Below are 22,590 nucleotides of genomic sequence, written 5' to 3'. Positions count from 1 at the left end.
TAAAACCACATCTTCAGAGGAAGGGAGAGAAAGAAGAGAAATGGATGAGTTCAGAAGTAGACAACACTTTTAATTCATTCTGATTAAGCTAACAGCAACAGTTTCTCCTTTAAGACTATACACCCAGACACAGTTAAACCGGCTTAGAGAAATAGCTGCTGGTATCCACCACCTATTTCTAGGTGAACAAAAAAACGACTGCCAGTAAAGACAAATTACAAAGGGCAGAACATCTGTCTTTAAGGTCTTCCTTGAAGGTAAGGGAGCATGTGAAGAAAGTATGACACACAAACAGAAGCAAAGTCAGCATCAGCCTTAAGCCCAGCACAGGGTTAGCTTAGGAGCCATTTTAAAACAGGATGGTAAAAGTTAGAGGCTTTGTAACTCGAGATGGTTGCTCTGAATAACCCAATGTATCAGGCATCCATTCTTAAGCCCTCAGCTACCGTTCTGAGGACATGTCCTAGCTACTCATATGTGGAGGTTGATATCTATTCATTTGACTCCTCTAATTTCTAGACTGAGTTAATAGTCTATCATAGCTGAAAAAAAAATGGCAAATGCTAAGTTTGTAAAAACAAAATCAAGGGTGTGCATTAGCTAATAATGAAGCTGTGCAGTAAATGAAAATATCAAACATTAAGCCAGAATTAGAGTTTGTACACACAGAGTTAAAAACAACAATGAACTGATGTGTAGCCATGTGGACTAGATCTGCAGATGTGGAAGGAACTGGTGATGACTCCATCATCATGGAAACCTGACTGTGCCAGTGACATAATTCAAGATATAAGCTTTGCAACACACCCACCAAATGATGCTCATTTAGTATCAACAAATTTCAAGATCATTTTTATTCTAACATAATCTGTCTTTCGCAACATTTAGGGAGACAAGGCACAGTGCTGGGAATCAAAGACAGGCCAAGCACACACTCCCTGAACCACCATAGAAACTAGTTAAACAAACAGAGGCTCTAGAAACCCACATTACACGGTATGAAGCATGCTCAGAACGTAGTCTAAGTGAAGAAATTACACTGCAGACATGGGGTAACAAACCTTATGTTTGCAGATCTCCGTCCACCCAGCGCAAACCAAGCATACCTTGAGTTCCCAGTGGTTGAACTTCCAGCCTGGGGAGTAGTTGTCCCGTAGATCAACTCGGACTCGGATGTTAGCGCCAAGAAGCCGCCTCCGATACTCATTGCATTTAGTCATCAGTGCCTCTCTGTCTTCTTCAGATAGGGCATTTGTGATTCCACAGGGAATGACCACCACCTGGAGGCCAGGCAAAGACACATTATATCCACACAATGACATCTACAGTAACAAGTCATTTAGACCCTACAATAATGGCCACACAGAAGCTAAACTCTGCCAATGACACAATCTTTTAAATATACCTAATTTTATTACAATTAAAAACATGGTGCTGGAGAGATGGCTCAGTGGTTAAGAACACTTACAGCTCTTGGAGAGGAGCTGGGTTCATTCCCAGGACCCACATGGTGGCTCACAAGCACCACAAGCAGTAACTCCAGAGAGTCCAGCTCCTCTTCTGATCTTTGAGTGCTCCAGCACACACGTGATGCAGAGACATACACTTAGGCATGCATGTATGCAAACACACTGAAATTAAATCCTTAAATAGAACAAAACAAAGGGGGAAAAAGCCACAACATGTAGCATCCTAAACAAGACAAGGCATACTACTGACAGGAATCCCTAAAGAGTTTGCTGCTGGGACGCTGTATTAAAAACAAAACAGAACACCACCAACAAAACCATGAAATATTTACAATTATCCTACACCACAGGTTAAAAAAATCCAACTACACACACAGTAACTTCTTGCGATGCTACACTCTGCATTGTTTTAAAAGCACTTTTTCTTCAAAGACTCTCACTGGCACATGAAAACCTGTTAGTAGTGATGTAAATTCTGAGCTGCACATGAATTTGTCCACATTTGCATCCTCTTCCTTCTCATCCTCCTCTGGCTCACTCTCCTGAGTCTGTGGCAGACCAGGCCCCTTCTGGGTCTCCCAGTGTGCCGCAATGCCCTTCCATGTCTCTCCTGTAGGGGAGCTGCTTTCTGCCCTCCTTTGTGCGTGACCACCGCCAACGTCACATCACCTGGTGTTACTTCAGCATCTCCACGGGCACCTGAGGAGCACTAGACCCTCCTCCCTCTCCTTTTTTATCATCTTTGGGGAGACCATAGATCTTCATCTCTGCCATCTTTTGTTACGTCTCCAAACTTCAACTTTCAAGACATAGTCTTCCATCCATCTTGGGAAAAACTCAGTAAAACTGAACTAACTAGGAGCTGAGGTGTCCAAATCTACATGAAGAGAACAAATGAAGACACACTGTCCTGCAGAGTCTGAGACAGAATCGCCGTAACTGATGTCTCTCTAAACTCGGTATATAGACCAGATTGGCCTGGAACTCAGAGATCTGCCTGTCCCCACCTCTAATGTTGTATATTTAAAGATGTGTGATGCCATGTACCCAGTATGGATAAAGGCACTGAATCCCCGTGGAATTGGCTTAGAGGAGGCGGTAAACGGAAGATGTGGGCTCTGAGAATTGCACCTGGGTCTCCGGCAAGAACAGCAGTATGCTATCTTACCCGCCAAGCCATCTCTCCAGCCCCAGGTCTTTAAGCCATGACCACAGCAAGCTGACGCAAACTGCTTCCTAGTCTGGTCTGGAGGTTTGGCTCAGAGACATTTCCTTCTCAGGCTCCAACATGAGCTGCTTTATTGCTAACACAATCCTCGGTCTGCTTTCCAATAACTAAATCTTACCACAAACGAATCTGTCTCCAACATGTACTAATCAGTTGAGTATCTTTTACTAACACTAAATGCATGCTCATTTAACCTACTTTATTTTATTTAGACAATTCTATATAATATTTTTAAATTATACTTAAAGGAAGTTTTGGGGCCACAAAGGTGGCTCAGCAGGTATGAGCACCCACATGGTGGCTCACACCCTTCTCTAACCCCAGTTTCATAGGATTCAATGCATTCTCCTGACCTTGGTGGGTACCAAGGATGCACTGTGGGCCACAGACAGACAGGCAGGCAGACAAAACATTCACACATAAAGTAAAATGAAAATGTCTAATAAAAAAATTTTTAAGTAATTTTTAAAATACTTGAAACAATAAATAATACAAAAGTATACATATTTATAAAATATAGTGGTCTAGGCAGTACTTTCAATTATTTTTATATCAGAGAAATCTACCCTTTCAAATGTCCTTTGTAAACATGGTCTATAATTACCCAAGAGATGATAAAGAGAAACACTTTCCTTACCTGAACACAGGCTACACGGGGTGGTAAGACTAAGCCCATATTATCCCCATGGACCATGATCATCACACCAATAGTTCGTGTTGTCAGGCCCCAGGAGCACTGGTAAGCAAACTGCTTCTCTCCTGGTGTCTTTGGATCTTCAAAAACTATTTCACACATTTTAGAAAAATTCTGACCTAAATGGTGTGATGTGGCTCCCTAAAATAGAGAGAGAAATACAGGCTTTAATTTTAAAGTATTACGCCTTTGAAAATAATTACAAAGCCAGGCATGGTGGCGCACACCTTTAAACCCAGCACTGGGGAGGCAGAGGCAGGTGGGTCGCTGTGAGTTTGAGGCCAGCCTGGTCTACAAAGTGAGTCCAGGCCAGCCAGAGCTCCATAGAGAAACCCTGTCTCGACAAACCAAAAAGAAAGTAAGTACCAGATCACAGACTTAAAATTCCACTACATGTACTGTTTTATCTCACTCTGACATTAATGCTTAAAATACAAGTATGACTGACATGTCAAGAGAGCAGAACTATTTAAAAAAAAAAAAAAAACCAAATCAGAAAACCAAACTGCTTTGCTCCAGGCGGTCCCTTTCAGCAGGGTAACTGAACGTAAGACTTATTAGGAGCTCATGCCTGTGAACAGAGGACAGAACTGAACCTCACTGATGTGGGAATGCGCAAGAGGCCTAGAAAGCACATGACGCTTTTCTCCACTGTTCTCTTCTCTCCGCCTCTTTCCTGTGCTTGGGAAGCGCTCGTGTAGTACATATGGACCTAGAACTCACTATGGAGCTGAGGGCGGCTCCAATACTTGATCCTCTGGCCTCCCCTTCCAGGGAGTTACAGGTGTGCTCCATGATGCCAGTTTAATGGAGTACTGGTGATCAAACCTAGGGCTCTGTGCACGCTACACAAGTAATTTTTTTTTAAGTAATTATTTTTTCATTCACTTTTTAAAGCAACATAATGAGGCAACATGTACAGATTTTATGTTTAAACCAAGTTTAAAATGTTTAAACCAGGTGAGGCTTTTCTCAAGAATCCACCATTTCTTTCTAACAAAGTCTTTCAAAATCTTTTGAACGTTTTAAAAATGTACAATGCTTTCTTCAAGGCAGCCAAATTCAAATAGCCAAAACACTATGAATGTAACATTTATATAATTCAGGAATAGCATTACTATCTTTAAATTTGATAATGAAATCTCTGAGCCAAAGGAGGGAATTAAAGAATATGATTTCGTGGTTCTTCTGACTATGGGTAATTTATTATATATATGTGTAACAATATAAATGTATATGTAAAAATGTTTAAAATGCCCAATAAAAAATGTCCAATGCATTATAATCAGATAGTTACCCTCCTGTACACTAAGAGGACAGATTTTTTCTCCCCTAAGAGAATCTCTTACTATGTAGCTCACACTGGCCATACATTTGTGACCCTCAGAGTGCTGTGATTACCGATGTCTGCCACCATCGTTAGTGTAACGCTCTGCTCCTAGGGAACTAAACTGTAGTGCCTTCTGACCAACTCATATTCTAAGTAAACACCATTCTATTCTCAAGTTATACACAATCACATTCTCAGAGTTCACATACAGTTAAGATCATGTGATGCCTGGTTTATTTCACTTCACACCAACAGCTCCGACTTCACCTATGGTTCTGCAAACGGCAGACTTTATTCCTTTTATGGCTAAATGGTCCACTATAGAAATGTGCATTGTTTTGTCCAGGTGATGCTGCCTCTGCTTGGCTGTGACACTGCAACGAACAGAGTGCAGATGCCCCTTCAGTATGCTCATTGTATCCGTCTCATCTACCTCTGGGAGTGATCACATGCTATGATTTTACTTTCTAAAATTTTAATACTGTTTTCTATATTGGCTGTCCAAATGAAGTAGCAGAAACTGTTGAAAGCGCTGGAGCTGCCATGAGCTGTGCCTACAGGCAGGTGTGGTCGCAGCACTGCCATACCTGGATAGCGCGCCCGCTGGCAGATATGAAGGCTTCTATTGTGGTTGTATAGTCTCCTCCTGCAAACTTCTCCTTTTCAGTCTTTCTTCCTCTCACAACAGGGATTGCCAAGAGTTCTTCATATACTCGAGCATATAACTCAAGGATCTGTAAGACCTGTAACAACATTTATGGCATGTTTAATCATTGCAGGTTGTCAATCTCCACTATCTCAAATTGCCTGTGAACTTTTTCACAAACAACAAGAAAATTAGGGGAAGTCTGTTGTAGTACGGTCTAGTGTTCTGTGTTTGTTAATTGCTGCCCCCCCCTGAGATTCTTACTGTTTATCAGCAAACTGTTGTGTTCCTAAGTATTGCTGTTTAACCTTGCCTAAGAAATTATTCCTGATGGGCTGATTAAAAGGCCTAAACCTGGGCAGAGCAAAACGGGGTAGGTGTGGCCAAAGGAGGAGAAGACAGGGTTGGGTAAGAAATAAGAGAAAGAACTCTAAAATTCCACATGAAAGACACAGCCCAGATGAACAACCTTAGCAAGCATTTTGGGATTAAGGATGGGAGGTAACCCATAAGGAAATTATTAGAAGCAGACGGCATGGGATGGAGGCTGGGAGAACATGGAAAGTAGCTTAGGGGTTAATATCTGCCATGCCCCAGGCCATAAGGCTATTCTAAAATATATCAGGTATCTGTGTCTTTATTGATTATGAAAGCAGGTTAAATAATATTGCTGTAACCGGGCAATGGTGGCGCACGATTTTAATCCCAGTACTTGGGAGGCAGAGGCAGACGGATCTCTGTGAATTTGAGGCCAGCCTGGTCCACAGAATAATGTGAGGACAGTCAAGGTTACACAGAAAAACCCGTCTCAAAAACACTAACTAACTAACTAAAATAATACTGCTGTAATAATTATAAGCCTAATAATAAAAACTTATCAGGCCATACCATTAAATTATAATGTGAGACTTAAGAAAGATGTCAAAAAAAAGCAGTAAGGCTGAGTTACATTTAAGTGTATATAAATTCAGAATGTAAGGGAGAAACACTTAATAGATATACAGTATCAGAGGGAAAAAAGACTTAAAAAATAATTAGTTTTATTCATATGACTAATTTTGCCATAGTGTTTATTATAAAAAATTTAAAATAGTAAATTTGGGGTAAATTTCAATAAATAGTCTTTAAATCTGTTTACTCTTTAATTAACATTCTTACACACACACACACACACAGGGCCTAAAGAAAGACTTGGGCATAGCAGGACTGCTCCTACCTCGTCAGCTGCCTCCTCAAAGGTGGCAAAAGCACTGTGCCCCTCCTGCCACAGGAACTCACGAGTGCGGAGGAAAGGCTGCGGGTGCTTGAACTCCCAGCGCTGCAAGACAAAGCCAGTCAGTACAGAAAAAATTGCAGTTTGTATCGGCAACTTTACATGATCAATAACCAAAAATAATTACTGTGATCCAAAACACTTCAGAAACTACTTTCACATTCAAAGGAAAGTGTGCTCTAAAAGCCACAATACGCACAGACGGGACAGGCCAACAGAGCACATGCACCTACCACCACATTGCACCACTGGTTGAGCCTGATGGGCAGATCTCGGTGGGACTGCACCCACTTTGCATATGCAGGATACATTACTGAAAGTGAAGACAATGTAGACATTTATGACTTGGTTTCCTCCTTAAGGCTGACAAGAGTTGAATTCGTGATGTGGTCAGTACGCATTAACGTGTGTGTGCTCTAGTGTCTGTGCTGGCTCACTGAGGGACATGACTCATCTCATACATCATACAGCCCTGACGACAGACAGACCCACCCCGCATGATCACGTGTGTGCGCTTCACTATTTGCATGTGAGTGCTGATGGCCTCCACGCTCTATCTGGGTGAAGACTAGTGTATACCATGTTCTCCGTCAAATTACTTTGAGTCCTCACATTCTCTAATTCTCTCCTTCGGCTCATTATCAAATTTAAAGATGGTAATGCTATTCCTGAAGTAATCTATGTGTCAGAATCAGAAATTTAGTAAGATTCATGGATTATCCATTCAATGAAGCAAACTCCTGCCATGAACAATGACTTGTCTACAATCAGAAAAACAAAACTGCTAATTTGGTATGAGAAAGAACAAAACAAAACAACTGGAGTTAAAATAATATGAAAAACACACTAGAAATATTAAGACAACGAGCATACTAACTCCAAAAATATGTAATCACCGTAGGACACCACCGAGTCCAAAGCCTCAGACCCTAGTGACTCCCATTCACTAAGTGTGACTCCAGGAAAGTCATCTGACCAAGTGATTGCTGCCCCACGGCAGAACAGCACAACACACTCACATGAATGTGTACTAAAAACCCCAGGGAAGCTGGGCATGGTGGTACAGCTTCTATCTCAGGATTTGGGAATCAGATACCTCTAAGTTTGAGGTTGGCCTGATCTAAATGCCAGGATCCAGGTCAGCTAGAGCTGGATGTGAAATCCTGCCTCAAAAACAAAACAACAACCACAACTCTACAACTCAAAAACAAAACAACAAAAACCTCTACAGGAATATAAATCTAACGAATAATACCATCAATCCCAAGAATAATTCTAATATAGTTCCTTCAGAAAAGCTATAATATTGAACAAAATAGATTAAAACAACCAACCAAACAAAACCCTTTTAGCCACGGCAGCCATCTTCCAGTGACTTGCCAAAACGACCAAGGAAAAGAGGAGAGGACGTGCTGTGTGTTCTCTAGGAAACACGCATTGTCCCTTTGACCACACACATGTGAGGCTGTATCACATTCCCTATGAAGTCATGGCTTAATGCATAAAAAGAAAGAAAGAACCTAAATTGTCAAGTGTTTTTCTTTAAAAAGATAGACTTACATCCTGATAAAGAACTCTGCAAAATCTATGACTTAAACTTTCCTTCTGTCTTCATCACCCTCCAGCAAACTCTGTTTTCCCAGGTGGAAGCTGAGCATTAGAAACACTGACACTCGACTCTAACGACTGACAACTGGGTGAGCTTTCTCCTGCATTTCAGGCCTGTTCTCACCTGTTTCGCTGGTAGGACGAATCGCGATTGGCTCTGCCAACTCTGTTTTACCAGATCTTGTAACCCAAGCAACCTAGTAAGATAAAAACAGTACTGACATAGTTTTAATGGAATTTTAGTACATATAACTTTCATGTTTTTCTCCATGTCAATTAAATAAAGTTCAAACTCTTGCTACTCTCACTAGAAGGGAATGGAAAAGTCACTGCCCAAACTTGCCATAAGGGTAGAAGAAACAGGACTTAAAAAGAAAAAGTAATAGCCACACATTTCTTTTCATTGGTTATTAAATTCTAGTGAAAATACAACTGAGTTTATAAGAGAAAACTGCAGAACACAAAGCACATGTCTTCCAGCTTACCTCAGGGGCGAAGTCAGCAATGTGGCTCTTCTCTTTCTCTAGTGCGGCCTGAGACACGAACATGGGGAAGTAGCAGTTCTCAACACCAAGCTTCTTGATCTCGGCGTCAAAGAAGTCCTTAATGCAGTCCCAAATGGAGTATGACCAGGGACGGAGAATGTAGCAGCCACTCACATCATAGTATTCAATCATCTCTGATTTTGTGATGACCTTTGAAGAGAAAGGCTTGTAAACTGAACCAGTGTTCTAGTGCAAAGGTAAGAGCATGTGGTAATCAAAGCCCCTATCTATAGAAACAGCAAACAGTCCCACTTATTTCTTTATTTTGGTTTTTCAAAACAGGGCTTCTCTGTGTATCCCTGGCTCCTAGAGCTCACTCCGTAGACTAAGATGGTCTCCTACAGGCCTACACCACCATGCTCAGCTTGGAAAGATCCTCCTTCATATGGAGGGAAAACACTTTCAGGCACGCAGAGACAACACACAACAGGACTCTCAAGTCTGCAGACTTACACCGAGCGTGGCCTTAGCCTTCTTTAATTTTTATTTCCAGACAATTTCACTAGGTAGGCCAACTACCCTGGAACTCAAGTTCTCTTGCTCTCGTCTCCCAAGTGTTGGGAGTGTCTCACCATATCTGACACGTGACAGTTGTAATGAGCATCATGGGAGATGTCATGGGAATAGGTAAAATGTCTGCCCTGCACGTATGGAGACCAGTCCCGAGACCCCTAAAATGTCAGGTGGGGTGCTGTGAGATGTGCACTTTTAATTTCCTGCTGGGGAAGGAAGGAGAACAGAGACAAGACAGGGTCTCTGGGGTGCGCTGGCCAGACAGACAGCCTAAACTGGTGAGCCCACGCCAAAGGGAGATCTTGTCTCAATGGAGGTTAATGGCTTTTATGATGGTAACACCAAGGTTGTCTTCTGGCCTCCACATGCACATATGCACATGTACACATAAACATACAACTGTTCATGCTTGAACACACAGCAGGGAGTGGCGGATCTTATCATTTATGACTACCTTTCTCCCTAGACTTTAGAATCCAAACACAAAGCCAAACTTAAGAAATGCCAACATAAAAGCTAATTGAAAGCATACTCACTTGGGAGTACCATTCAGCAAGATTTTCTTCTTTTTTTGCTTCAAGACCCAATCTGCCAACATGTAAAAAGAAACATGAATCCTTCATTTAGTAACAAACTTTTAGGTTGTTTCTTAGTTTGTTTTCTATTTTGACAACAAAATACTGAGACCAAGAAATCTAGAGAACAGAAGCTACTTGGTTGGCTCCTAGTGTTGGAGGCCCAAACAGCCAATCGCCAGCATCAGTCCTGTGGGTGGAGGGGGCCCTCTAGAGGCGAACCTTGTGCTGGGACGACACAGGAAGGACACAGGAAGCTGTCAGCTGGGCGACTCTGGCTTAAAGCCATCCACAGCGTCACAGCACCCTATTTTCTTGAACTCAGCTTATCTTAATTTAATTACTCACTGCAAAGGCTCCACCTTTAGATATTTTATCTCCAGGAACTGGGGGACTAAATTCCCAGCATATGTACTTTGGGGATACATCTAAACCACAGCAGGCTGAACTGAAAATAAGACTATCAGGTCAAAATAGAGGAGTTTTTCTTCATTTTCAGTGATTTTTATATTTGCATCTTTTATATTTAAATTACCAACTTCAAAATCCTATTGGGAACAAAATTCTTATTTACTTCTTATTAAAGTTTCATTTGGGGGGAAAAAACAAACAAATCCACAAAACAATGTGTATTTAGGCTGCACATAAAAGGAATATTTACATATATGTATAGCAATTCTCTCAACAGACACACAACAAACCTGGACTAGTTTAGTAACCCTTACTCAGTACTTCTGGGATCACAACTGCTTCAGACTTCAGAGCTTTCTGTACTTTGTAATGTTTATCTAAACTTCAAAGGCTGAGCATCCCACAGGCTAAATATTTGAAGGTTTGGTTCTCAGTTGGTAAACTGTTTGGGAAGTACCAGGGGTGGTGGCCTCCTTGCAGGAAAAGTTGTCACTGGGGTTAGGCCCATGGCAGGTTCAGTCTCCTTCTCATTCTGCCTGGAGATCAGGATGTACGCTCTCAGCACCTGCTCCAGTGCCGTGCCTGCCTTCCTGTTGCCACACTCCCTGCCAAGATGATCATGAACTCTAATGCTCTGAAACTGTAAGACCCCAACTCTTTCTTCTGTAAGCTGCCCTGGTCATGGTGTCTTTTCACAGCAACAGGACATGGAGATGGATGCTCAACCTGTGACAATGGTGACTAATTCATTTCCTTGGTGGAGGAAAAAGGTAGAGAATACAGAAACTTCTGAAAGTGAGAAGATGATGAGCCACCTATTTTTTAATGTTAACTAAAAGCTATCCGCTGACATCAGAGTGTGAGCATTCTGTCTGGTGATAATAAGCAGAATGTGTTTATTTTAAACAGAAAATCTCTTTAGACCCAAATGCATTCAGAGGCATGCTTTAATACCTCGTCTGTTTCTTAGGCCCTTGGCCTTCTCCTGCTCCGCTTGACGACAGCCCACTGCCTTGGCCTTTAGAAGAGTCCTTCCCTTGGCCATCATTTGGTTTCTGAGGCTTATTCTGCTTTTCAGATTTATTTTCTTTTTCTTTCTTCTTCTTATCTTTGTCTTCAGCCCCTGCAGCAGACACAGGCTTATACTCAACTCCTGTCAGCGACTTGTACTGTGCCTTCAGCTGAAGAAGTTCTTGTACAGCTGAATCCACTTGATCCTTCAGTGTGAAGAAGGGGGGCAAAGGAAGACGTCAGGCAACGCGAATTATTGCCCTGCACATTAACTAACACCACATACAGGTTTGCGAGGCTCACAAACAACTACTTAAGGGCAACAGCTGTAGACACAAAATGTTAAAATACACTTAGAAAATAAATGAAAGAATATAAAAGGAACAAAACTAGCCCAGAATACTAGAAAACAAATGATCTATGCAGTGCACTGTCTTAGCAGTAGTCACTAGCTAACATGGCTACATACATTAAGTAAAACAGAACCACACAAAGAAAACCCCACACTGACCTTAGAGGCCTTCTCAGCTTTCAGTTTTCGTACTGCTTCTCCTTGACAAGCCACTCTGTCAAACAGCACTTTGGCTTCTGGTGTGTCTGGACCAGCAGGACCAGCATTGCTGACGGGATGTGAATGTGAGCTCTGAGATGATGGGGGCTGGCCAGGTACGTACTCCTTCCCAGTTTTTTCTTTATATTCAGCTTTTAGGGAGAGTAAACATTCTACAGCTTCATTTACTTTAGCCTGAAAATGAAGAGGAAGATAAATATTTCACAAAATGTATGAGCATTTCAATGCCCTCCCCCCTCTCATAACAACAGTAAAATAAAGTTTAAATATTCACTTGAGTTTGAAGTTAAATGGTGGTTTCATAAGAAAAATTCCTGTTTGACAACATATTTTGAAATATTATAGAAGAAAAAAGTAAACAATCTACTACATTATTGAAAAGATAGTATATCCTACCAAGAGCATGTGCATAAATACATTCCAAAGTAAGAGCAAAACTCTACCAATCACTATGCAAGTTTTCCTGATGACTTAGAAAGAACCTATAAATCTCTCAAGGGAAACTAGATTAACAAAAATATTTCTCACTTCAAGGTATTCTATGCCAGAAGGAGCAAGCTTTAGAAACTACACACTGTATCCAATTACACAGTAAGATTAAGACAGAAGCCATGTCTTGTAATCTTGACTACAGGGCTCCTAGCATCCTAAATGCACAACACAGTGATCTGAGTGTGCATAGGGCTCAGCAGCCAGACATTCCAGCCAAAACAGTCTGCTCCAGCTCCAGTGAGACCCTCTCTCAAAAAATGAGGGAGACACACACAAAGGAGGCTTCCTCAAGCCAAAATCTGGCAAGCACACCTTCACACACGCACACCATGCATGAACACATGTTACACGTCACTTCCATTTGCCTCTGGCAATACATATTGTACAACTGAAGGATGAGGAAGCTTTTAATTTTTTCTGGGTTAAAAGCAATTTGCTAAGTGAAACTATATGATGTACTTACTTCTTGGAACAATAAACAACACCCAGAGCTAATACATGTTAAGTTCTTAATGGACAGAGACTTGGCTTATGAAAATGGACCACATGAATAGCTTTAGATAGTCATCCATGTGGACTAATGATGATGAAAACAACCCACACAACATTTCTCTGAGGTATGCAAAAGTGGTCTTAAAATTATAATTCAAGATTTGGAGGTGACGAACATGGAGAAAGATCCGTGCTTATCTGGTCTCATTTAGAATGTTAAATATGTGGCATGCTATTTCTGCAGCAGCCACTAGATGGAAGCCTTTCAACATGGAGAATGGTGAAATCATCAAAAAAGAGAAACTAGTCCTCTAAACTATTTAAATGCTAAGGAGAGAAGTTTTCAAAACAGCTAGGACATGACAAATTTGTTCCCTAAAAAATTCACCTTTTCTCCTTAGCACATGTAAGTGAGCAGTACTTACAGGTGTTAGTAATAACCACTCCCCAAAGCAGAGGTTTGCACTTGGTGGGTAGGAGGGACTAGGAATCAGAGCCAGAGATGTGTCCAGCTGAAGCTGTGGCCCATGTTTACAATACCTAGAGTTAGCGAATTAAAAAGAAAAATCCATAGGGTTTTTTTAAAAAGTGTCTTTTAATTAGAAATCTGTGTTTAACTAAATTACCAAAGCCTGTAAGAAATAGCTCCAAAGTAGTCATGACTCTACCAGTAAATACAGTACAGCATAGCTCAGAATTAGTTTGCAATACCTATTAGCAATTTAAGTCTTCAATATCCTCTGCTCTAGGAAAGGAATCAGGCTCTGTGAGTCTAAACTTCTACTACCCAACTCCACTTTTACAGCGTGGAGACCACTGATGTGGCTCACAGTGTTCCAATAACATTTCATCACTTGCTGAACTGGGCTGTAGAATCTCAAGTTCAGTGTTCATAAAGCCTTTGCAATTTTATGGTTGCTGACTTAAAAAAAAACCATTCAGACACTAGATACGCAAAAAATAAATCTAATTTAAAAATGTTTTTAAAGAGCCATTTGTGCTGGACCTAGAAGGATCAGGCATAGCCTCAACGAACAGAATGATGGGCTGCAGCAGCTGGTCTATGAGTGGGGATAAACCGCTCCCTCTTTATACTGGGAGATCATTCGGTCAAAGATGAGAAGCATTAACTAATGACAAAAGACACACTGTCTCTCTCTGCATACCCTGACCTTGTGAAGCATAAAGGAGAGAGGCGTGGTGCTTGTGCTCACACAAGACTTCTAAAGCACAGAGGGCTAAGCATCACAGTCCCACAGTCACAATGCCCTTTTGTAAACTGTCATCTGTAAAAGGCTTCTATTACTTCAGGGATGTATGTGTGCACGCTATGCTGGGGACCAATCCATTCACACCTACTGAACATAGACTCTAAATTGAGTGATATCCCATGCATGGTGGCCTAGACATTTAGTCTCATGACTCTGTAAACAGAGGCAATCTCTTGTCAGTTCAAGGCCAGCCTGATCTACACATGAAGTTCTAGGACAACCAGGGATGCACAGACAGACATCATTTCAAACAAACAAACAAACAAACAAACAAACAAACCCAAGCTATAATCCAGCCTACAAGGGATAGTTCAAATATCCCTTCTGAATTGCCTTCTCCCCATCAATCTCGACTGCAAACATATCTCACACCAACTCAAACACATCACACAGGTTACACTCATGTCACAATGTCCCTCATCTCTACTAACTGTGAGGTTTTTGAACATTTAGATGTTTCCCCCCTTTTAAAAGATGTCTCTCTTTTTAAAAGATGCATGTCAGTGTGAGGGTGTCAGATCCCCTGGAACTAGAATTACAGACAGTTGTGAGCTGCCATGTGGGTGCTGAGAATTGAACCCAGGTCCTTTGGAAGAACAGTCAGTGCTCTTAACCTCTGAGTCATCTCTGCCGCCCCAAAGATTTTTTCCTTAATTATATGCATGTATCTCTGTATAGGTTATGTGCACATAAGTGCAGGTGTACACTGAGACCCTGGGATACTGGGTCTTCCTGGAGCTGGACAGGGGAAGCTGTGAATGGCTCGACCTGGGTACTGGAAGCCAAATTTGGATCTTCTGCAAAAGCAATATGTACTTAACCACCAAGTCCTTCTCTCCAGCCTCAACTATGAGTTTATTTTCAGTCTTGGCAAACAACAGGCTGTAATAATGTATTTAAACAGGTAGCCAACAACCTGTTTCCTGGGGAGAGGTGACTATGTTCAAATACTCAGAACTCACAGGCTGCTTATGATGCACTCCTGACTCCAGCATACTGACCTTAGGAGCTTTTTCAGCTTTCAGTTTTCGGACCACCTCCCCTTGCGCGGCAACCTTGTTGTATAGAGATGTATTCTCCACAGTGCTTGACGGTGACTTAGAAGCATTCTGTACTGCTGCAGTGGAGGGATTTCCAGGTTTATACTCCTGCCCAGTTTTCTCTTTATATTCAGCTTTCAAAGCCAAAAGCTGTTTCACAGCTGCATCTACATCTTCCTTTGGCGCTTTCTTGGCTTTCAATTCACGAACCACGTCCCCCTGAAGCGCCACTCTGCTGTACAGCATGGCGGCGTCCTCAGCTATAGCACAAGTATTACTCAGAGCAGGGGCTGGCTTTTCTTTAGGAACAGAACCTGTCTATGGATGCAGAAAGCCGAAGGTAAAGTATTAATTCATATACATACTCACAAGCTTATATCAAACATATTTCATATTATTTTGTAAAAGCTTTTCAATTCTTTCAAAAGCTCAGATGAATCAGCTAAAAGCCTTGTCCCCGCAGCAGGCAATGGGAGAGGTAAACAGTCACTGTTGCATTCTCACCATTGAAAACCTGAGGGAGCTAAGAAGTTTCCATAAGAACCTGTATCTTTATCTTTAGAAGACCAAAGTATAATACATCCATTCAGGTCAAGAATAAATCACCATTACAACATGGGAGATTCAACATAAAATAATTATGTATGGTGGTAGAAAAGCTAAGGATATTTAACCCATTTAAGCTGATAAAAAAAAAAATATAAACAAACGCGTCAAAAGTCATCCAGCAGACCTTCAGCACTGTCATTAATATTCTTCAAAAGTTGAGATAAGTCTCAATTACTTATCAGCAAAGAACCCATTGAGACTATACAACCCCCCCCCCCATACACGCACACACACCACGCATCAGTAAGCCCTCAATTCTGACAATAACAGTTTCTACTGGGGACAAGTATCTTCAAGGATCCACACATCAAAAGGAAACCATGAAGACTACAAACATCTCTCACTATAATACTGAGTAAAAATAAATGCTGACCAACTGCACTTGAATCATTCAGTGTTTGTTGTTTCAGAGCATACCCATACATACACTCTTCAAAACTCCTTCCACCTAGAAGTGGGTCTCTGTTGGTCTGAATATGGATGCGCAACCTTCTAATTGTCTTCCCAACAGCGTACAGCCGACCTGACTCTGACATCTTCCAGGCCTATCATGAAGGCAATGTTACTTCTCCTTTGCCTACTGAACACATTTCTTCCACACCCTTATTTCTGGAGGTCTAAGCTGTTCACACAAGTAGCCTCCCTACGTCAACACTGCCGAACTAGAGGTCATATCTACCACAGAGCCACCATCACCTGGTACCCAGGTGAATGAACCACTTTGGATGTTCAGCTCAGTTTAGCCTTTGGTGGTCACAGCTATGATCTAAATGACATCAAGTAAGAGCATCAGTGGTTCGTATTAAGCGTAAACTCTTTAATATCAGCCCTATAACTTCCATTATGGTAGACACTCAAAAGCACTTATAACAGTGGTATATCTCAGAGACTGTAGGTAAGACGGTGGGTGCCACATGGGACCAGTGAAGGACTGGTATTCAGATCTCAGAGTTCCTGAGCTCCTTCAAAGAAGGCCTGGAAGGTCACAGCTATTTCCATTGCAAAATTATACTAACATGTAATTTGCCTTTTGTGATCTCATTCTCTTAATGAGTGTTCAGTTCAAGTTTTCAGAGGCACTTAAAGAGATTTACAAGCTGGGCATGATGGCCTATGTCTTTAATTCCAGCAGGAAGATCACGTTTGAGTTCAAGCCAGCTGGGTTTAAATAGCAAGTTCTGGGCCAGCCAGCACTAGATAGTCAGAACCCGTCTCAAACAAAACAACTGCACCCTACCCCACCACCATGGAGAGGAGGGGCACACAACATGAGACAGACAGACAGACAGACAGACAGAAAGACACACACACACACACACACACACACACACACACACACACACACACATACACAAAACACTAACAACAAAAGGATTTGTATACATTCAAAATGGCACCAGTCTTCTAACTACAAGCTCTGTTCTGGAACAGTTATTTTTCATAAAAAGACATTATTTTTAAACACGGCATGGTGATATATATCCCTGTAATCCCGCACTCAGGAAGCTGACGCAGGATGACCAATTCAAGAGAAGCATGAAACTACTTAGCCTGGAATACACTGTAAGATTCTGCAGTTCGCCCCGACCCCTCAAAATTTTTACCAACTGGATTTTAATTTTAACTGTTATTTTGAGTGAATCAGCAACTTTTAAAGACTTCCCCATTTCATCAAGCCAGGAGGTCACCCCCTCTTACAAACATGGCATTAGGAAGAAGGGTAGAGAATGGCAAATTCTAACACCACCTGGGCCACATGGCCAGATCCGGCCACATGGCCAGATCCTGCCTCAAAAAGAACTTAAACAAACAATTTTAATTTTTAGTTTGATAACTATTGATTACAAAGTTATGGGGGCTGGAGAGATGACTTGGCGGTTGGTTACAAGCACCAATTGCTTCTCCAGAGGACTTGGGTTCCAGCACCCACAGGCCGCTAACAACCATCTGTAAGTTGCAGAGAATCCAATACCTTTGTCTGTCCTCTGTGGACACCAGGCAGAGAAGTGATACAGACATACGTGTGAGCAAAACAATCATAAAAAAAAAAAACCATAAATTAAAAAAATATATAAGCTACACAAACAAATCATTTTTAAACATCTCAGGGATCCAGGGCTCAGGATACATAGCTCACTTACCTAACATTATGAGGCCCTGAATCTGACTCTCAGTATAGAGAAAGAGAAAGAGAAAGAGCATGGGGAATAGAGGAAGCCAAATGTTTGAAATTGCTGGTGTCTGATCAATTCCACAAAATAGTTAGAAGGATGCTGCCACTGAAAATGTTGTTTCTCTTTCCTTCTGGGTAAACTCAGATTTCAGTCTGTTCAAATTAGCTCAAACTGCAAAGTGTGCCATTTTCACTGTAAATAGTTCCAAGCTCTCCTCTTCTAAGGAACTATGTGTTTGTCTTCCCAGCCTAAGGTTACTTATTTACCCAGTCAACCCAAAACAAATCTCGAAGTTACTGTTTCATCCTAGTTACACATCCTGAAAGCACCTTCTATTTCCTATCTATCTCCCTCTCCTTGCCTAGCTCTGGCTGGATCAAGCCTGCTCATACCACCAATATAACCTTCTGTCATCACACCAGTTTTCAACAGATCCCACCTGTATTAGGATATCCAAAGGTGTCACCAAGTTTACAGCAGCACTATGGCACCTTTTAAATATTCAAGGAAAACAAAACAATGCCTAACATTTGTTAAACTCTGTGCTACTAGCTCACAGCAGTTCAGTTATAACACAAGTGCTACATTCCCTTTGATGAGACAACTCAGGAAAAGGTTCTGCTTTGCACAGCTGCTGTGTTTAAAAAGCAAATACTGTGCAAAATCAACATGGACAGGAAGTAAGCACAATCCAAGGTTCAAGAAAGAAATGAAAGCACATTTTTTTTCTTTCAGTTAGTGTATCATTTTAAGAATAAATAAAAACCAGTATTTAAAAACAAAACATTTTCAGAATGACACTTAAACATCTTCAAGTTATATGTATAATTTCTTTCAAATGGCTACTAAACAATTTAGACATAAGTACTTTATTGTTTTGCCTTGTTTTTAAACTTAGTCATCTGAGATTAATGAGTCTTGAATAAGGACATCTGACAACTCTGCCCTACAACTCCTCCCTCCCTCTGTCCATCTGTCCCCATCTCCACATCCGCAGCCTGGATGAAGAGAACAAGGCACGCATCTGCATCTGCAGTGGCTCTTACCTAGCCGGCCAGGCAGCTTTACTACCTCACTCCCGCAGAGATTACCAACACCAGCTCCAAGGTGAAATACTCACATTCACCATTTAAAGGTGAACTATTTCCCACTACAACACTACAGAACTTCCTTCCCTCTTCCCAGGACTTTAAAGGCTGGAGGCTCTTCTGTACAGGGTAGCACGTGATAGGAAAGGACAAATGACAAGAGCCCTGTTTTAAAAAAATAAAAGGAAAGAAGAGGGAGCGTGGGGAAGGAGAAGAAATACAGCAGGGGTGGGAAGAGTTCTCCCAAAATGTTCTATCTTAGTATTTTGGTATAGTAAAATAACTTTTTAAAAAATGGTGATCTCCAAAATGTCATAAAAATCTTACCAGAAAGGATGATGGAAACAAAGAACAAAGCAAAAAGCAGCACATAGTGTCACCTTGAGTCCTAGAATCTCAAAAGCAAGAAAACAACCTTCTCTAAAGAGACGCAGTCTATGCCCTGGGACATACAATTCACAAGTTTCAGAGCTCTCTGAAAAAGTCAGTATTTACCTCCTTTTTTGAGGTTTCTACTTTGGTCTTTTCCTTTGATCCAGATGTTGGCATTTCCTTTGTGTGCCCATCAGGTATATATATCAAGATACATGGGGCTTCTCTGCAACTATATGGGCTAAAAAGAAAATAGCCAAAAGTTTATTTGAACAAAGTTAACTAAATAGCAATTAAACCTGAATTACTAGATAAATTCAGTGATACACAGTTAATGCTTTTCAAACTGTACCACATTCTTGTGGCTTGTGGCAATGCCACTTATCTAAGGCCTGATTTACTCAGTTTTGGTGTCTCCTGTAGAAAGCGCTGGTCTAGAGTCATCTTGTCTGACAGTCTAAAACCTAAGCAGTCCTGAGCAAGATTGTCCTCTGTTTAGTGAAGAGAGGAAATGGTTTTCTGGCCCTACTGACTCAGGGCGGCACAAAGCCACATCAGGTGTCAACCTGTACGCACAGGCTACTTCCAACGGTTTTGGGGGAAGGAGGGGCATTGCTTTCAACTTCTCACTGCTGCCAGCACTTGGTCTTAGACCTAGTCACATCCCCTGGGGAACTGCAAGTTGTTTCACTTTAGAAATGAATGACTTAATAGCACCCAGTGTACACTGCTTATTAATTAATCAAGTCTGAACTATTAAATATAGAAGATCTAATGAGCCTAAGCAGAAATTACTAAATTATTCACTTTGAGAACTTCAAACATTTTGTTTACATGCTATATTCATTTATGTAACCGGCTGCTTGTGAGACTGCACGGTGAAACCTCAGGACCATAAAAGAAACACAAAAAAGGACACAGATATTTACCTAACAGGTTCGTATGGCTGGTCACATATAAAGAATCCTCTCCTCTGCAGTTGTATGATGTCTCCTTTCTTCAAATCCTTAAGGCAGGGATCCCCTAGCATTAGCTCTTCATGCTATGAAAATGATACAGAACCAAATGTACTTTTAAAAAGTAGAATAAGCTGGGCACGGTGTCGCACACCTGTGATCCCAGCACATGGGACACAGAGGCAGGCAGTTCTCTATGAGTTCAAGACTAGCCTGGTCTACATACACAGAGAAACCCTGTCCCAAAAACCAAAAAAAAAAAAAAAAAAAAAAAAAAAAAAAAAAAAAGTAGAACTTAAGAGAACTATAAAATGCAAGCAGTATTCCAACAACTGGAACATGCTCACTTAAAACAGAAGCTTACTAGTTGAGGGCTGGGAAACTGGCTCACTTTGTAAAGGTTTCGCTTTAAAAGCATGAGAGCCTGAGCGAGATCCCCATAACCCACATAAAAAAGGTGGGTGTGGGAATGTATACTTGTGGGGCAGGGAGAACAGGACCCCTGAGCGCTTGAGGCCTCTCACCACAAAGCCAAGGCTAACCTGGAGCAGGCACTCCGCCTGCCCTAGCTTCAGGAATGCTGGGGTCACAGACCAGTACGCTCACCACATTTTTAAATGGTAACACTGATGAGCTAAAAAGCTCTACAGAACCTTGCACATAATTTAACTGGCAGTCGTGTGAAAATAATCTCCGATCATAACTATGAAATACAGTTGGAAGGTACCATAACACTCAAAGGCTCTGCATACGGCATTCACAGGTTTTACTGCACCTCGACTTTTTACTGTCTCTTCAAGCAAGTTACTTGACTTCACTGTATTTCACCTGCCTTACAAAATGGGAACATTATTTTTTGTACCTTTTTTGTTTGTTTGTTTCCATTTCTTTTGTTTCAGTGTAGAAGTTGAACCCAGGGCTTGTACATGCTAGGCTAATACTCTATCACCAAGCTATATATTTGTTTTTGAGACAGTTTTAGTATGCCGCCCAAGCTGGCCATGAACTCATAATCTTCCTACCTCAACTTACCACATGTTGAGATTACTGGCATAAGCCCAAGTACATCTTTACACTTAAATAAATTCTACATGCCCTTTCAATTTTATCTAAGAAACTATCACATTAAAAATTAGCTTTCAAAATGCTAAGTTTGCATAAGAGAGGATGAGATCTGGTTTCGTCGGGTCACCTTACTGTCCTTGTTGACATACTGCTTGAAGTCCTCTTCTTTTCCTAGCACTGGCTTTGTGATCAAGTGCTCGTAGGTGACACAGATGGCTGGAATAGGGGGAGCATGTGAGGTCTCAGCAAGCCAAGTGATCTTGGTGGTTTTCTTGTAGTCTTTATTTTCCAAATTCAATTTTGCATCCAGAGATGTAATTTTCCCATCCGCATTTCTAAATAAAAGATTGAAAAGTATCAAAAGAGAGCAAACTGCTAGAAACGCATTGCTATTCTGTAGGAAGTGGATAGCGAACTCTCTTAGGAAAATTCAAATCAAACATCCATTTCAATTTTTTTGTAAAGATTTATTTATTTTGTTATGTATACAATTCTGCCTTTGTGTGTGCCTGCCCAACAGAAGGGGGCACCAGATCTCATTGTAGATGGTTGTGAGATGCCATGTGGTTGCTGGGAATTGAACTCAGGACCTCTGGACAGTGCTCTTAACCTCTGAGCCATCTCTTGAGCGCCATCTATTTCAATTTTTAACATATATCTGACAGACATTACTTACATGAATGTAACAAATGCTTTCAGAATGCTAGTAATTCACAGAGAGCAGATCTGTACACACCCATTGAAGAACATACTCTTAGGACCCTGAAGTCACCCGGACTATGCTAAGCACTACAAACATGCAATGCTACAGTTAACAATCACAGGCAAGTATATATTAATACTACATAACTAAGACTTCAGAATTTATATAAATCTTAAACATAGTACATTTAATGAATCTAAAAATCTGTTACACACAATTTTTACTAGAAAGTAAAATTTTCCACTAACATTGGCCAATCCACTTTAAATGTCTGGCTAATAATAAACTACATAAAGATTCATATATAAATCCTATCCAAAAGACCCTTCAGGAATTACTGAAGGAGATGCTATCGAACAAACAAACCAACAAAAACCCATAACGTTTGTATATCTAAAGTGGTTCCCAGCACACACACAGCAGCTCAGAACTGGCCACTACTCTAGCTACAGAT

The 22,590-nt window shown here is 41.1% G+C and overlaps 1 protein-coding gene across 3 annotated transcripts in view; it reads right to left on the bottom strand.

Moving 5' to 3' along the window:
• Positions 1 to 22,590, bottom strand: part of Eprs1 (glutamyl-prolyl-tRNA synthetase 1) — a 63,693-nt gene that overhangs the window by 6,007 nt on the left and 35,096 nt on the right. For all 3 annotated transcript variants that reach the window (XM_051148092.1, XM_051148093.1, XM_051148094.1), the window contains 14 exons: positions 21,561 to 21,768; positions 20,342 to 20,454; positions 19,536 to 19,653; positions 15,131 to 15,487; positions 11,815 to 12,048; positions 11,247 to 11,509; positions 9,843 to 9,894; positions 8,734 to 8,943; positions 8,373 to 8,445; positions 6,874 to 6,953; positions 6,584 to 6,685; positions 5,309 to 5,464; positions 3,335 to 3,532; positions 1,107 to 1,280 (listed from right to left, as the gene is read on the bottom strand). In XM_051148092.1, coding sequence (XP_051004049.1) covers positions 1,107 to 1,280; positions 3,335 to 3,532; positions 5,309 to 5,464; positions 6,584 to 6,685; positions 6,874 to 6,953; positions 8,373 to 8,445; positions 8,734 to 8,943; positions 9,843 to 9,894; positions 11,247 to 11,509; positions 11,815 to 12,048; positions 15,131 to 15,487; positions 19,536 to 19,653; positions 20,342 to 20,454; positions 21,561 to 21,768 — 2,338 coding nt within the window. The remainder of the gene's footprint in view (positions 1 to 1,106; positions 1,281 to 3,334; positions 3,533 to 5,308; positions 5,465 to 6,583; positions 6,686 to 6,873; positions 6,954 to 8,372; positions 8,446 to 8,733; positions 8,944 to 9,842; positions 9,895 to 11,246; positions 11,510 to 11,814; positions 12,049 to 15,130; positions 15,488 to 19,535; positions 19,654 to 20,341; positions 20,455 to 21,560; positions 21,769 to 22,590) is intronic.

This window comes from Acomys russatus, chromosome 6 (assembly GCF_903995435.1).
Source record: "Acomys russatus chromosome 6, mAcoRus1.1, whole genome shotgun sequence".
Lineage (NCBI taxonomy): Eukaryota > Metazoa > Chordata > Mammalia > Rodentia > Muridae > Acomys > Acomys russatus.
Note: the sequence above shows the minus strand (reverse complement) of the source record. Positions and strands in the feature narration are given on the sequence as shown.